A 14,916-nucleotide genomic window follows, 5' to 3' on the forward strand; every position below is an offset into this window, starting at 1 on the left:
TTTATTTTAGTTGAAATTTAAAAAAAAAAAAAAAACCCCTCTTATTTTAGTTTGGGCGGGTTAACCCGACCAAACCGTCGGTCGGGTTAAGATTTTTTTTTAATTAGGTAGGTTGTATGTAGAATTTTACAAATCGATCTTTACATTGGGTTAGAAAATATGTAGTATAAACCGACTAAACCGACCGATGTACAGCCCTAGTAAAAACACATGGTCCCCTACTTGGAGCTCAACATCTCTGCGTTTTGGATCCGCATAACTCTCTTGTCTACTTTGAGAGGCAAGCATTCTAGCTTTAATTTTCTCAATTGCCTTATTGGTCCACTGCACTGATTCTGGACCTAGGTATTTCTTTTCCCTGTTTCATCCCAATGAATGGGTGATCTACACTTCCTACTATATAACAACTCATAGTGAGCCATCCCTATCGTACTCTGATAACTGTTGTTGTATGAAAATTCTATCAATGGTAGATATTTACTCTAAGAGCCTTCAAAATCCATAACACAGGCTCGTAACATATCCACCAATATCTGAATCGTCCTTTCGGTCTGCCCATCTGTCTGAGGATGGAATGCTGTACTGAATTTGAGTTTTGTGCCCATTGCTCATTGCAAACTCTGGCAAAACTTGGAGGTGAACTTCGGATCTCTATCCGAAACTATAGACTTTGGTAAATAGTGATGCCTTACTATTTCTTTAACATATAACTCTGCCAACTGATCCACTAAATAGGTTGTTTTAACTGGCAGAAAAATGAGTAGACTTCGTAAATCGATCCACCACAACCCAAATAGAATCGGAAAACCCTGTTGTTCTAGGCCACCCAACCACAAAGTCCATCGTGATGTCCTCCCACTTCCATTCAGGTAGGGTTAAAGGCTGCAACAACCCTGTTGGTCTCTGATGGTCAGCCTTAATCTGCTGACAGGTTAGGCATCTCGATACGAATTCTACCAAATTCTTCTTCATACTGCTCCACCAGAAGTAAGGTTTAAGATCCTGATACATCTTGGTGGTGCCGGGATGCAAGGAATAAGGGGGTAGTATGAGCCTCTTCAAAGATCTCATTCCTGAGTTCCTTACTATTTGGAACGCAAACCCTAGCTTTATACAATAGCATCCCGTTGTCTGACACTGAAAAATCCCTGGCTTGACCAGCTGAAACTTCTTCTTTGACTTTCACTAACTCAGGATCATTCATCTGAGCAATCTTAATTCTTTCTAACAGATCAGATTGCAGCGTCAAGTTATGAAGCTTGCCTACCACAAATCAATGCTAGATCTGACCATGTCCTGTGCTAACTGGGGTGAGATCTGAATCATACTAGCTACCTGCTCGGGACCCTTCCCGCTCAGGGCATCAGCCACTACATTGGCCTTCCCGGGGTGATAGAGAATCTCATAATCGTAATCCTTTACTAACTCCGACCAACGCCTCTGTCTCATATTCAAATCTTTCTGAGTAAACAAGTATCTGAGACTTTTGTGGTCTGTATAAATTTCACACCTTTCTCCATAAAGGTAATGCCGCCAGATCTTCAAAGCAAATACTACTACGGCCAATTCTAAGTCATGGGTCGGGTATCGCTGTTCATAATCCTTCAACTGACGGGAGGCATAAGCGATAACTTGGTCGGTTTGCATCAGTACACACCCCAGACCCTGTCTGGATGCATCACAATAAACCATGAACTTTTCTTTGTCAGAAGGCAAAGCTAGCACTGGAGCTGTAATCAATCTCTGTTTCAGCTCCTGAAAACTAGCTTCGCATTTATCTGGCCATACAAACCGCTGATTCTTTTTAGTAAGCTCGGTTAAGGGTGTTAAGATCTTAGAAAACCCTTCCACAAACCGACGATAATAACCGGCTAGACCCAAGAAACTTCTAATTTCTGTCACTGTTTTCGGTCTAGGCCAATCCCTGATGGATTCTATTTTTTTCTTGGATCCACCTTGATTCCATCCTTGCTAACAATGTGCCTTAAGAAAGACACCTGAGATAGCCCAAAATTCACATTTCTTGAATTTGGCATAAAGCTTGTGTTCCCGAAGCCATTGCAGAACCATTCGAAGATGTAACTCATGCTCCTCTTCTGATTGAGACTACATGAGGATGTCGTCGATAAACACAATTACACAGATATCGAGGAAATCCTCGAATACTCTATTCATCAAGTCCATAAATGCTGCAGGAGTATTGGTTAGTCCAAACGACATAACCAAGAATTCATAATGTCCATACCTAGTACGAAAGGCTGTCTTCGGAATGTCCTCCCCTCAAATTTTCAACTGATGATAGCCCGATCGGAGATCAATCTTTGAGAAGACCGTCTTCCCCTGAAGTTGATCGAAAAGATCATCGATCCTAGGTAATGGATATTTATTCTTAACTGTTAACTTGTTTATTTCTCGATAGTCGATGCACATTCTCATAGACCCATCCTTCTTCTTGACAAATAATACTGGAGCTCCCCAGGGTGACACACTAGGCCGGATAAACCCTATGTCAAGTAACCCTTGGAGCTGAATTTTCAATTCTTTAAGCTCAGCTGGAGCCATTCTATAAGGAGCCTTGGAAACCGGTTCTACTCCAGGTGCTAAATCAATAACAAAAATCAATTTCCCGCTGAGGTGGTAAACCCAGAAGTTCTTCGGGAAAAACATCTAGAAATTCCCGAACCACCTTGATATCTTGTAGGCAAACAGAGTCTGGCGGAGTGGTGTCCAACACCACGGCAAGAAACCCTAGGCATCCATCACACAATAATTCCTTAGCTGACAGGGCTGAAATCACCGGGATCTGAGATCCCTGAACCGAACCGACAAAAACAAACGGCTCCTCCCCTTCTAGTTGAAAGATTACCATCTTCCTCTTACAGTCAATACTGGCTGAATATTTGGACAAGAAATCCATTCCCAGAATGATATTAAAATCTACTAAGCTCATTTCTATAAGGTCAGCACTTAACTCCCTATCGTCAATTCTGATCGGCATAGACCTAATCCACCTTTTGGAGGTAACTAACTCTCTGCCAGGTAATAGGGTTCCAAACCCTGTTTTATAACTATCATGCGGTCTATCCAATTTACTAAAGATTTTGGCTGCCACATAAGAATGTGTGGCCCTAGAGTCAAACAATACGAAGTAAAAAGAGTTGTTGACTGAGAGCTGACCTGTCACCACTGAAGGGCTGGCTTCTGCATCAGCCTGAGTGATGGCGAACACCCTAGCTAGAGTGGGTCTCGTCGGAGCCTTTGGTGCTTCGGTTCTAAGTTGAGGGCAATCCCTCTTGTAGTGTCCTGGCATGCCACACTGAAAGCACCCCTGCCCTCTACACTCACCCAGATGGTGCCTTTTACAATTGGGGCACTCTGGGTAGGTACATCGGGTCTCAGAACTACCCTGACAACTGCCTCGACCCTGGTTCCCCCGGAACCTCTTGTTCTGACCCGAGCCACCGGTTGCAGTGGATGCTTTCCTTTTCTGATCCATGGCCGAACCACTACCTCCCCTGCTAAAGCCTGACACAGGAGGGGTAGGAGCCCCGCCAACCACTGGAGTCCCAACAGACTCAGTCATACACCCAACTGCGCCCTCAGCTCCCAGTGCCTTTTCCACCATTTCAGCATAGGTGGTTTTTTCATCCGTAGTAATCATTAGGTCATGCCGAATTCTCACATTCAATCCATCCAGATACTTCTCCTTTTTACTGAAATCGGTTGGCACAATTCCCGAGGCCAACCTCGCCAACCGATCAAACTGTGTTGTGTACTCAGTAATGCTCATATTTTCTTTCTGGGTCAGGTGGGTGAACTCTTTTCTCTTGGCGATTCTGACGGCCTCATTGTAGTGCTTGGCATTGAAAAGTTCCTCGAACTTTTCCCAAGTCATCGTTGTGACATCGTGTATCATGGAAACCATGTCCCACCATACTAATGCGTCTTCTTGAAACTGAAAAGTGGCACAGACCACTCTATCATTCTCGGTGATGCCCATGAAATTCAAAATCTTTGTAATCACTGTTAGCCACTGCTCGACTTTCACAACATTCGGACCTCCCAGATTGACTGAAGGTGCCTGCTTATGGAACCTTTCATTCAGAGGTTCCATTCAATTCACCGATATCACTGGTTCGTCCTGGACAACAGGGGCAGGTGCCACTAGAATTTCTGGAACAGGCACTGCAGGAACACCCTGCTGTCTCAATCGCTGGATTTCACTATCTTGTCCCTCAATTCTGGCTTGCATTTCTGCAAACCTGTTTTCCCAATTCTGGGCTTCCTGAGTAGCTTGGGTGTTGGGTTTTATGCCCTAAATAAAACTCATTTCAATATAATCAGACTTACTTATTAATATAGATCAGAAATAACATTTAATGTTGCATGGTTCACATGATTTATCTCATGATTATTTACATAATGTATGAATTCTATTTAAGTCCATAACATATCAATTTGTTAATGATTATAGTGTTGTCAACACAGTGGAATATAATCTTAGTTATATGTTCGAAAGTTTATTCCCTGATTTGTTAGTTCACTGGATTTAGACTGACATGATAATCAGCGATAGGTATTCTTAGACCTTGGATAAGTGTTATGTCCTTTCCAGGGTATTGGCAAAGTTTAACAGCATCAGATGTATGGAGTATACATCGGAAGGGACCGATATTGAACTTTGATTAGATTTGTTAAATTTTACCGTAATATCTATTCAATTCAATATCACCTGTTAATCCTAGATCAAATGATCTTAATCCTGATATGTTTAGGTTCGATCTCATGAGTATTATACATGTTCTTTGATTTGTTAGTTAAGCCAACTTTTGGGTCAGGGTGATACGTACATTTTGGAAACATGATATTATAATTGAGTGGGAGTGCTAACATAAATATGGTATCTATAACTTCTATAGGAATTTAGAAGTAAAACGATAATATCCTTCGAGCTTGGCTAAATAGAGATAAATGGTGGAGATCTCATTTCACTTCGCTGAAATATCATTTATACGGAGCTAAGTGTTTTAAGGATAAAATATATTGAAGGTGTAGCGGTAACTTAGTGCCTATTCAATGTAGATCATCTATTAGAGGATCATTGATCAAATTAGGATTATAACAATGGATAACCAATGACGTTTCTATATCGTGGAACATATAGAGCGTTCTATATACTGAGAGTGCAATTCTAAGTTCTATGCGTGGATTCAACGAAGAATTAATAAGTCAGTGAATTTAAGATATAAATTCTTGATCTGCTTATTGGAAGCTCGGATATATAGACCCATGGTCCCCATACTAGTTGAGACCATACTGCTTGTAAGACTCAGTTAGTTGATTTTGATTAATCAATTATAATTCTAAAGTTAGACTATGTCTACTTTGTGAATTTTCACTAAGCAAGGGCGAATTTTTACAGAAAAGAGATTCTAGGTTTATTTATTAATTAAGAGACTTTATATGTCTAATTAATAAATATATTAAATGACAATATTATTTAATAATTATTTTTAGTTGTTAAATAATTAGAATTGGCATTTAAATGGTTGAATTTGAAAATTGGCATTTTTGAGAAAATGAGATGCAGAAATGATAAAACAACAAAATTGCATAAGTGAGGCCCATTATCCAAGGCCCATTTCCGGCCACACTTATAGGGTTTTATCATTTATTTTTTCATTATTTTAATGCCAAATAATTCTAACTTAAACCTAGGTGGTTACCTATAAATAGGTAGTGATGGCTTCAGGAAAATATGATACATCTCATTCCTTCACAGAAATTTTTCTAGCCGCCACTTCCCTCTTCTTTTCTTCTTTATTTTCGAAATCCTTGAGTGAATGAGTGAGTGCCCACACACATCAAGTGGTATCTCAATCATAGTGTGTAAGACTGTGGAAAATCAACCAACAAGAAGGAGAATCAGCATCAAACGAAGGAGAGAAAGAGATCCAGGTTCAGATCTTGGTGATGCTCTGCTACAGAAAGGAATCAAGGGCTAGAGATCTGAACGTAAGGAGTCATTATATTTCGCTGCACCCAATGTAAGGTTTACTAAACTTTATATGTGTTTATTTCATTGTTTTAGAATTCATATTAAGATGTTAATGAAACATACTTGTTAGTAAATCTAGATCCTGGTAAAATATATCCAACAACCCTGGGCAGCCTGTAGCGGGTTAACATCACCCGACCACGTGCCCTGCCCCTGGGACCTCTACCTCGGCCCCGAGCATTTGGGGGAAACTGAGCTCCCTGACCTTCATTTGACCCGAGTGAATTTCCCTGACTCTTGGTATTTCGCCTGGCATCCATCTAGTCTGAACAGCCTGCGTAACCACGAGCTAGCATGGTCAGATCATGGTCAACGAGAACTTACTAATGCTGCTTATTTGGAAATTAAAAACATGCGCCTATTCTACTATCAGGCTACTAACATGCTTCCTAACAGGCTTTTCTTAAATCATACTATTTAAAATAAGCTACTAAAGCAATAAAAGCTTACTGAACCGTAGAACGAGCTAACTGCTGATGATGATTGTACATGTCGTGACGATCTTCGGAAGACAACCTGGCGGTTCTGATACCAAATTGTAACGCCCTAACTAGCATAGGCGTGTTGACGTGATTTTAAACGTACTGTGCATCTCGTTGCTAATCAACGAGGTTAATGAAAATCGTGATTAATTAAAATTTTGCTATTTAATTAAAACTTATATATTACATACAAAATATTTCGGGATCCCGTTTGCAAAATACTTTACAAAAGTTTACTATTCAATACATAATATTTGTCGCCTAGCGACTCACTACAAAAGCATTGTTGTCCCGAGGATCGTACGCTCCAGGCCTAACCACCCCGACATGTACACTCTTTATCTGCTCGTCCTCACGGTTCCTCAGCTTTGGCCTTGCTCTTACCTACACGTAAACATAGCACTGTGAGTCGACAGACTCAGTAAGAAAAGCATAATATAATAAACATACTAAATCCCGGGTTATAACCAAGCGCCCATACACCTGACCATAACCCTAACTGAATCAGGGACGTCCGTGACAAAGTATGATTAACCGCAAATCCAGCCTATACTCGGTACTCTAGTCGTACCGATGTGGTAGCAGTTAATCCATACTATCTGATAGCCTAGCATATATCTGTTGGCATCTCGGTACAACTCTATGTACACCTCACTGTTGCCCTGATATGCTAATCTGACAGCTATATAACTGATAGCCTAGCATATATCTGTTGGCATCTCGGTGCAACTCTATGTACACCTCACTGTTGCCCTGATATGCTAATCTGACGGCTATATAAAATTTGCCTAACATATATCTAATATGTTAATCTGATGGCAACTGACATGTACGCTAAACATGTATAAGCATATGCATAACATTATACTAATCTTACCTCGATTCCAAATTCAGGTGTGCCGGTCAACCTGAGTGGAACAATCTGCTCGGCGAATTACAGGCTCCTAAATCATAATAATCACAACACTGATAAGTGACACGCTAAATCACTTCCCGGGGACTTAAACTAGAAACTAAAAGTTTCCCTATCGATAAATAGCATGGCAATACCCTAAATAACACAAAAATGGGAAGAACTAGGGTTCCGAAATTTGCCCCAACCGGTAGACTGGTTCCTCAATCGGAATTCCAATTCTGGGAGGAAACCCAGGAAATCAACCAGAATTCCGGTTCCTACAGGCCACTCTGAACCGAAATTCCGGTTCAATGCAAGAATCACTAAAATTTTCATAACTCAACCAATTCGACCCCAATCCAAACCAAACTTTCCAAACCTATTCTATACACCCTAAAGAACAATTTCAAGGCAACAAAACTACCACCCATTCACAGAATCAAATTCTACCATTAATGAGCCAAGCTTGAGTTCAAAACTCCAAAGCTTTCTCAAACAACATAACAGCCCCTAAAATCACTTCCAAACAACTCAACAAACATAAAACAACTGCAGAAATAATCCTTAAGCAACAACAACAACTAAAACTTCAAAGCATGCAAAATTTTCATTCTTACAACTTAGGGAAACTAACAAGGGAGTTGCACAAGGGTTACCTTAGCTTGGATTATACTTAGAGCTACTACAAAACACTGAATGGAAGGAGCAACAAGAACCCTACCTGGTTCTAGGAATGGCCGAAAGAGAGAGAGAGAGAGAGAGCTTGAGAGAAAAATGATATTTTGCTAACTTTCTATTTTCCCTTTTCATGCAAATGAACTAATACTCTTTAACTTAATTCAACTAACATCAGCATAAAACATTAAATTACTCAAATAAACTAAGTCCACTAAAGGACAAACTACTAATGGCAAAAAGACTCTTTTGCCCTTACTTAAGCCAAAAGTCATAAAGTCACTTAAAGGGGTATTTTGAGAAAACTCTAAATTCCCGACTAATCCCGACATTCCCAATGTCTAACAATACTGCCGCGCTAAACTAGAAATACTAAATTGTGATTCTAATGAGCCATACACCGCGTTCCATGTTACAGGGCACCGAAAATGCAAAATTATGAAATTTCACTATATGACATAAAAATGCATTCTGAATTCAAATAAATCAACGTAAATAATTATCTAAATATCGATAAATAATTTTCATAATTAAACCCTAATTATCTGCTAATTTCCAAATTAAAGCTAAGCGTTCTTTACAACTATTCCCCCTTTAAAAGGATTTCGTCCCCGAAATCTAACCTGAACAACTCTAGGTATTGAGCTCTCATGTCTGATTCTAGCTCCTAGGTGGCTTCTTCCACCTTGCTGTTTCTCCAGCGTACTTTGACCAACGCTATGGTCTTATTCCGAAGGACTTTATCCTTTCTATCAAGGATCTGAACTGGTTGTTCCTTATATGTCATGTCTGGCTGCAGCTCAAGGCTCTCATAACTAAGTATATGAGTAGGGTCTGAAACGTATTTTCTCAACATAGAGACATGGAATACGTTATGAACTGCTGAAAGAGCTGGAGGCAAAGCTAACCGATATGCCCCTTGACCAACCTTCTCGAGAATCTCGGAAGGTCCTGTAAACCTAGGGCATAACTTGCCGCTTTTCTCGAAACGCTTGATCCCCTTCATTGGAGATACTCGTAAAAACACATGGTCCCCTACTTGGAACTCAACATCTCTGCGTTTCGGATCCGCATAACTCTTTTGTCTACTCTGAGAGGCAAGCATTCTAGCTTTAATTTTCTCAATTGCCTCATTGGTCCGCTGCACTGATTCTGGACCTAGGTATTTTTTTCCCCTGTTTCATCCCAATGAATGGGAGATCTACACTTCCTACCGTATAACAACTCATAGGGAGCCATCCCTATCGTACTCTGATAACTGTTGTTGTATGAAAATTCTATCAATGGTAGATATTTACTCTAAGAGCCTTCAAAATCCATAACACAGGCTCGTAACATATCCACCAATATCTGAATCGTCCTTTCGGACTGCCTATCTGTCTGAGGATGGATAATTATTTAAATATCGATAAATAATTTTCATAATTAAACCCTAATTATCTGCTAATTTCCAAATTAAAGCGGTCTTTACACATTAATCGCATATCGAGTTTTTCACTCACAGCCAGGCTAACCAAATATCTTAATGTTATTGCATCCACCACAGGAGAATATGTGTAAAGACTGCTTAGCTTTAATTTGGAAATTAGCAGATAATTAGGGTTAATTATGAAAATTATTTATTAATTCTAAACTATTAATTTATAGTGATTTATTTGAATTCAGAATGCATTTTATATGTCATATATAGTAATTTCATAATTTTGCATATTCAGTGTCTGGCAGCATTGGAACGCGGTGTTTGGCTAATAGAATCACATCCTAGTATTTTTAGTATAGCGGGGCGATATAGCTAGACATTGAGAATGTCAGGGCTGGTCGGGATTTTAGAATTTCCCAAAATACCCCGATGTGGTTTTAAGATAGTTTAGTGTGGGCAAGGGCATTTTGGTCTTTTTGCCCATTTTGTATTTTGTCTTTATGTGGAGCTAATTAATTAATATAAGAAAATTTTTCTTCAACAATTCAAGGTGATTTTCAGCAAGTTTTCAGTAAATCCAAGCTAAGGTATAGTCATTATTAACCTCCTCTTTGATTTCTCAGGTTTTAAGTTATGAAATTATGCATGCTTTGTGGTTTATGTTGCTGTAGCTGCTGTTGGTGTTTGATTTTGTTTTCTGAAGATTAATTATGTTTAGATATATGGATTCAAGTAGGTTTTAGTGGGTGTTAGTTAGATTTAACCAAGTTTTGAGTTTTGAACTCAAACTTGGAGCTTTAATGGTGGTTTGTGTTTCTGAGCATGTTAGTTGGTTTTGTTGCTTGGGATTTGTTCTTTATGGTCTTAATAGCAGGTCTGGAAGGTTTGGTTAAATTGGGGTTGATTTGAGGGAGTTATGAATTTTTTTGAGCCTTTCCTGCACTGAACTGGAATTCCAGTTTAGGGGGACTTGTAGGAACCAGAATTCCGGTTGGTCCCCAGGAAACCCCTCAGAATCGGAATTCTGGTTGGGAACCGGTCTACCAGTTGGGGCAATTTTGGGAACCCTAGTTTTTCCCATTTTTGTGTTGTTTAGGGTATTGCCATATTATTTATCGATAGGAAAACTTTTAGTTTCAAGTTTAAGTCCCCGAAAAGTGATTTAGCGTGTCACTTACCTATGTTATGATTGATGTGATTTAGGAGCCTGTAATTTGCCGAGCAGTTGTTCCACTCAGGTTGACCGGCACACCTGAATTCGGAATCGAGGTAAGATTAGTATAATATCATGCATATGTTATTACATGTTTAGCATGCATGTGTTATTTCCAGTTAGATTACATTGATGGTAGTAATAGTATACGTAGAGTTGTACTGATTACTGATAAATGTATGTTGGCTAAAATACTGATCGGTGCTGTCACATCAATATGGCTAGAGTATGACTGGCATATTGAGTATAGGTTGACATTATGGTCGATAGTATTGTCGTATGAATATTCTAGACTCAGTACCGTGTGGGACACGGGGATTAGGGTTATGATCGGGTGTATGGGCGCCAGGTTATAACCCGGGTTGTTTGTATGTTATATGTTATGCTTTTCTTACTGAGTTTGCCGACTCACAGTGCTATTGCTATGTGTAGGTAAGGGCAAAGCTAAAGTTGAGGAGTCGTGAGAGCGAGCAGGTGAAGATTGTACATGTCGGGGCGATTAGGCCTGGAGCGTACGATCCTCGGGACATCAGGGCTTTCGTTGTTTAGTCGTTGGGCGACAAATATTTTGTAAATGAATAGCAAACTTTTGTAAAGTATTTTGTAAACGGGATCCCAAAATATTAAATATGTAATACTTTAAGTTTTTAATTAAATAAGCAAATTTTAATTAATCACGATATTCGATAACCTCGTTGATTAGCAATGAGCTGCACAGTATATTTAAAATCACATTAACACACCTATGCTAGTTAGGGTGTTACAATATGTCTCCTCATAATCAATACCTGGCCTTTGAGAAAAACCTTGAGCTACAAGTCTTGCTTTGTATCTCACAACTTCATTTTTCTCATTTCTTTTACGTAAACATACCCATTTGTATCCAACGGGTTTCAGACCTTCAGGTTTTTGGACTATAGGTCCAAATACTTTGCGTTTAGCAAGTGAATTCAATTTTGCTTGAATTGCTTCTTTCCATTTTGGCCAATCTTTTCTATTTTGACATTCTTTGATAGATTTAGGTTCAAGATCCTCGTTTTCATTTACAATTTCTAGCGCTACATTATAAGCAAAAATATTATCGACAATTACTTCGAGTCGGTTCCATTCTTTTCCTATATTGACATACTTTATTGAGATCTCATTATTTCTAATATTTTCAGGTACCTGAATCTCTTCAAGAGATTTGTTTATGTCAACATCTTCCTCAAAATTTTCAGCCTCTTCATTAGGGCTATCTTGATTATTTGCTCCCTTTCTTTTTCGAGGATTTTTATCTTTGGAACCGACTGGTCTACCACGTTTCAAACGTGCTTTAGAATCATTAGTTAATTGTCCTTCTGGGAATTCAATTCGAATTGGAGCATTTTCAGCTAGAATATGTGATTTTGTAAGTTTCTTTAGGTCAGTGAATGCATCTGGTAATTGATTTGCAATATTTTGCAAATGAATTATTCTTTGAACTTCAAGTTCACATTGATTTGTACGAGGATCAAATTGCGATAATGATTGTGCATTCCATATAATTTCTTTTTCTAGCTGTTTCTTTTCCCCTCCCCCTAAAGCTGGGAAACTTGTCTCATCAAAATGACAATCAGCAAACCGTGCTGTAAATATATCTCTAGTTGTGGGTTCGAGATATTTAATGATAGATGGAGATTCATACCCAACATATATCCCCAGCCTCCTTTGAGGACCCATCTTTATTCGTTGTGGTGGAGCAATCGGAACATATACTGTACAAGTACAACCAAAGATTCCTAGATGGGAAATATTTAGCTCCTGACCAAAAGCCAATTGTAATGGGGAGAATTTGTGATATGATATTGGCCTAATACGTACAAGTGCCGCAACATGTAAAATAGCATGTCCCTAAGCTATAATTAGGAGTTTTGTTCTCATAAGTAATGGTCTTGCGATTAACTGGAGGCGCTTAATAAATGATTCCACTAGACCCTTTTGTGTATGTACATGAGCAACAGGATGTTCTACATTTATCCCTATTGACATACAATGATCATTAAAAGCCTGTAATGTAAATTCACCAGAATTATCAAGGCGGATTGTCTTGATTGCATAGTCTGGGAATTGTGCTCGTAATCGGATTATTTGAGCAAGCAATCTTGCAAATGCTACATTATGAGTAGATAATAAGCAAACATGTGACCATCTAGTTGATGCATCTATCAAAACCATAAAATATCTGAATGGTCCATGTGGTGGGCAAATAGGCCCACATATGTCGCCCTGAATTCGTTCAAGAAATCCAGGGGATTCAATTCCAACCTTTACCGGTGATGGCTAATGATTAACTTTCCTTGAAAACAAGCAGCACATGAGAACTCACTGGATAAAAGAATCTTCTGGTTCCTCAATGGATGACCATGTGAGTTCTCTATTATTCTACGCATCATAATTGAACCGGGATGGCCTAACCGGTCATGCCAAATAACAAATAAAATTTTCTGGTTTGTGAACTTCTCGTTCACAATAACATGAGTTTCTACTGTACTTATACGTGTAATGTACAAACCTGAAGACAAACCATGTAATTTTTCTAATATGCACTTTTTTCTTGAAATAATAGACGTAATGTAAAGATGCTCAAAATTATTTTCATCTATTGTCTCAATATAATATCCATTACGATGTATATCTTTGAAACTCAACAGATTCCTTTTTCATTTGGTGGATAATAATGCATCATCTATAATAATTTTTGTTCCTCTAGGCATCAATATAATGGCTCTTCCGGAGCCTTCAATTAAATTTGCAGTGCCTGATATTGTATTAACATTTGCCTTCATTCTTGATAAATTTGAAAAATATTTATCACTTCTAAGTATTGTATAAGTGGTTGTGCTATCCACCAAACACATATCATCACCATTATTTGTAGAATCATGTATAGGATGACAAATATCCATTACTTCATTAACAAAAAAAATAATAAGTTCGAAATATAAATACTTAAAAGTTTATTACATAAACATGCTAAATAAAATAAACACCTTAAAGTAAATAAATAATAATAAAATAAAAAAAAAACATAACAAAGAAAAGTGACTAATTGTGGACACTCCCATCTCCATTATCGATATTTATGTTGCAATTAATGAGATCTTCATTAAAAAAATCTGCAACATCTAAGTGCGTAATATCCAAAGGCTCTTTGAGAAAACCATCATCTTGATAGGCAAAATTTGCTTCCATTTTCTCCTTTCCTTTCACATATGCTTGATAAAGATCAACAAGGTGTTTTGCCGTACGGCAGGCACGTGCCCAGTGTCCTTTTATTCCACATCTGGAACATAAATTTTTAGAATTTCTACGATTATTATTTTGAGGACCTTTTCCCTTGTTCTCAGTAGTTGTGTTTTTCATTGGAGTATACGAAATTTTATTCTGGCCATTACAATGCCAAACATTGCTTCGACCGCGATCGCGACTTTGATTATGGTAACGACCACGTCTATTACTTTGATTATGATCACGATCACGACTATGATTATGATTGTCAGCAATTGTAGCATTCACTTCATGGAATAGAGCAGACCCAGCTGGGCGAGATTCATGATTTTTCATCAAAAGATCATTATTTTGCTCAGCTACTAGAAGACATGAAATCAATTCTGAATATATTTTAAAATTTTGCTCTCTATATTGCTGCTGCAAGAGCACATTAGAGGCATGAAAAGTAGTATATGTTTTTTCTAACATTTCATAGTCAGTAACTTTTTCTCCACACAACATTAATTTAGAAGTGATATTAAACATTGCAGAGTTATAATCACTTACTGATTTAAAATCTTGCAACCTTAGGTGCAACCAATCATTCTTAGCCTTTGGCAATATGACAGTTTATTGATGGTCATATCTTTCTTTTAAATTTTGCCAAAGCACAAGAGGATCTTTTACGGTTAAATATTCAGATTTTAACCCCTCATGGAGATGATGGCGAAGGAAAATCATAGCCTTGGCCTTATTTTATTTTGTTTCAGTATTTTGATATTTGATGGTGTCTCCAAGACCCATAGCATCTAAATGGATTTCAACATCAAGATTCCATGATAAATAGTTTTTTCTAGAAATATCAAGTGCCACAAAATCAAGTTTTGCAAGGTTTGCCATGGAGAAAATTATATCAATATAAAGTGTAAATTATTAGACATA

General features: G+C 38.2%; 1 protein-coding gene across 1 annotated transcript; it reads right to left on the bottom strand.

Annotated features, from left to right (window-relative positions):
• Positions 1-13,809: 13,809 nt before the first annotated feature.
• On the bottom strand, positions 13,810-14,496 carry LOC133035932 (uncharacterized). The gene has a single exon (XM_061112373.1). It carries the CDS (start codon positions 14,494-14,496, stop codon positions 13,810-13,812), a length of 687 nt encoding a protein of 228 aa, XP_060968356.1.
• Positions 14,497-14,916: the final 420 nt, after the last annotated feature.

This window comes from Cannabis sativa, chromosome 3, assembly GCF_029168945.1.
Source record: "Cannabis sativa cultivar Pink pepper isolate KNU-18-1 chromosome 3, ASM2916894v1, whole genome shotgun sequence".
Classification (NCBI taxonomy): domain Eukaryota; kingdom Viridiplantae; phylum Streptophyta; class Magnoliopsida; order Rosales; family Cannabaceae; genus Cannabis; species Cannabis sativa.

What these genes read in the sequence shown, in the direction of transcription:
- LOC133035932 (XM_061112373.1), bottom strand. Translation starts at nt 14,496, where the DNA reads ATGTTGTGTGGAGAAAAAGTTACTGACTATGAAATGTTAGAAAAAACA.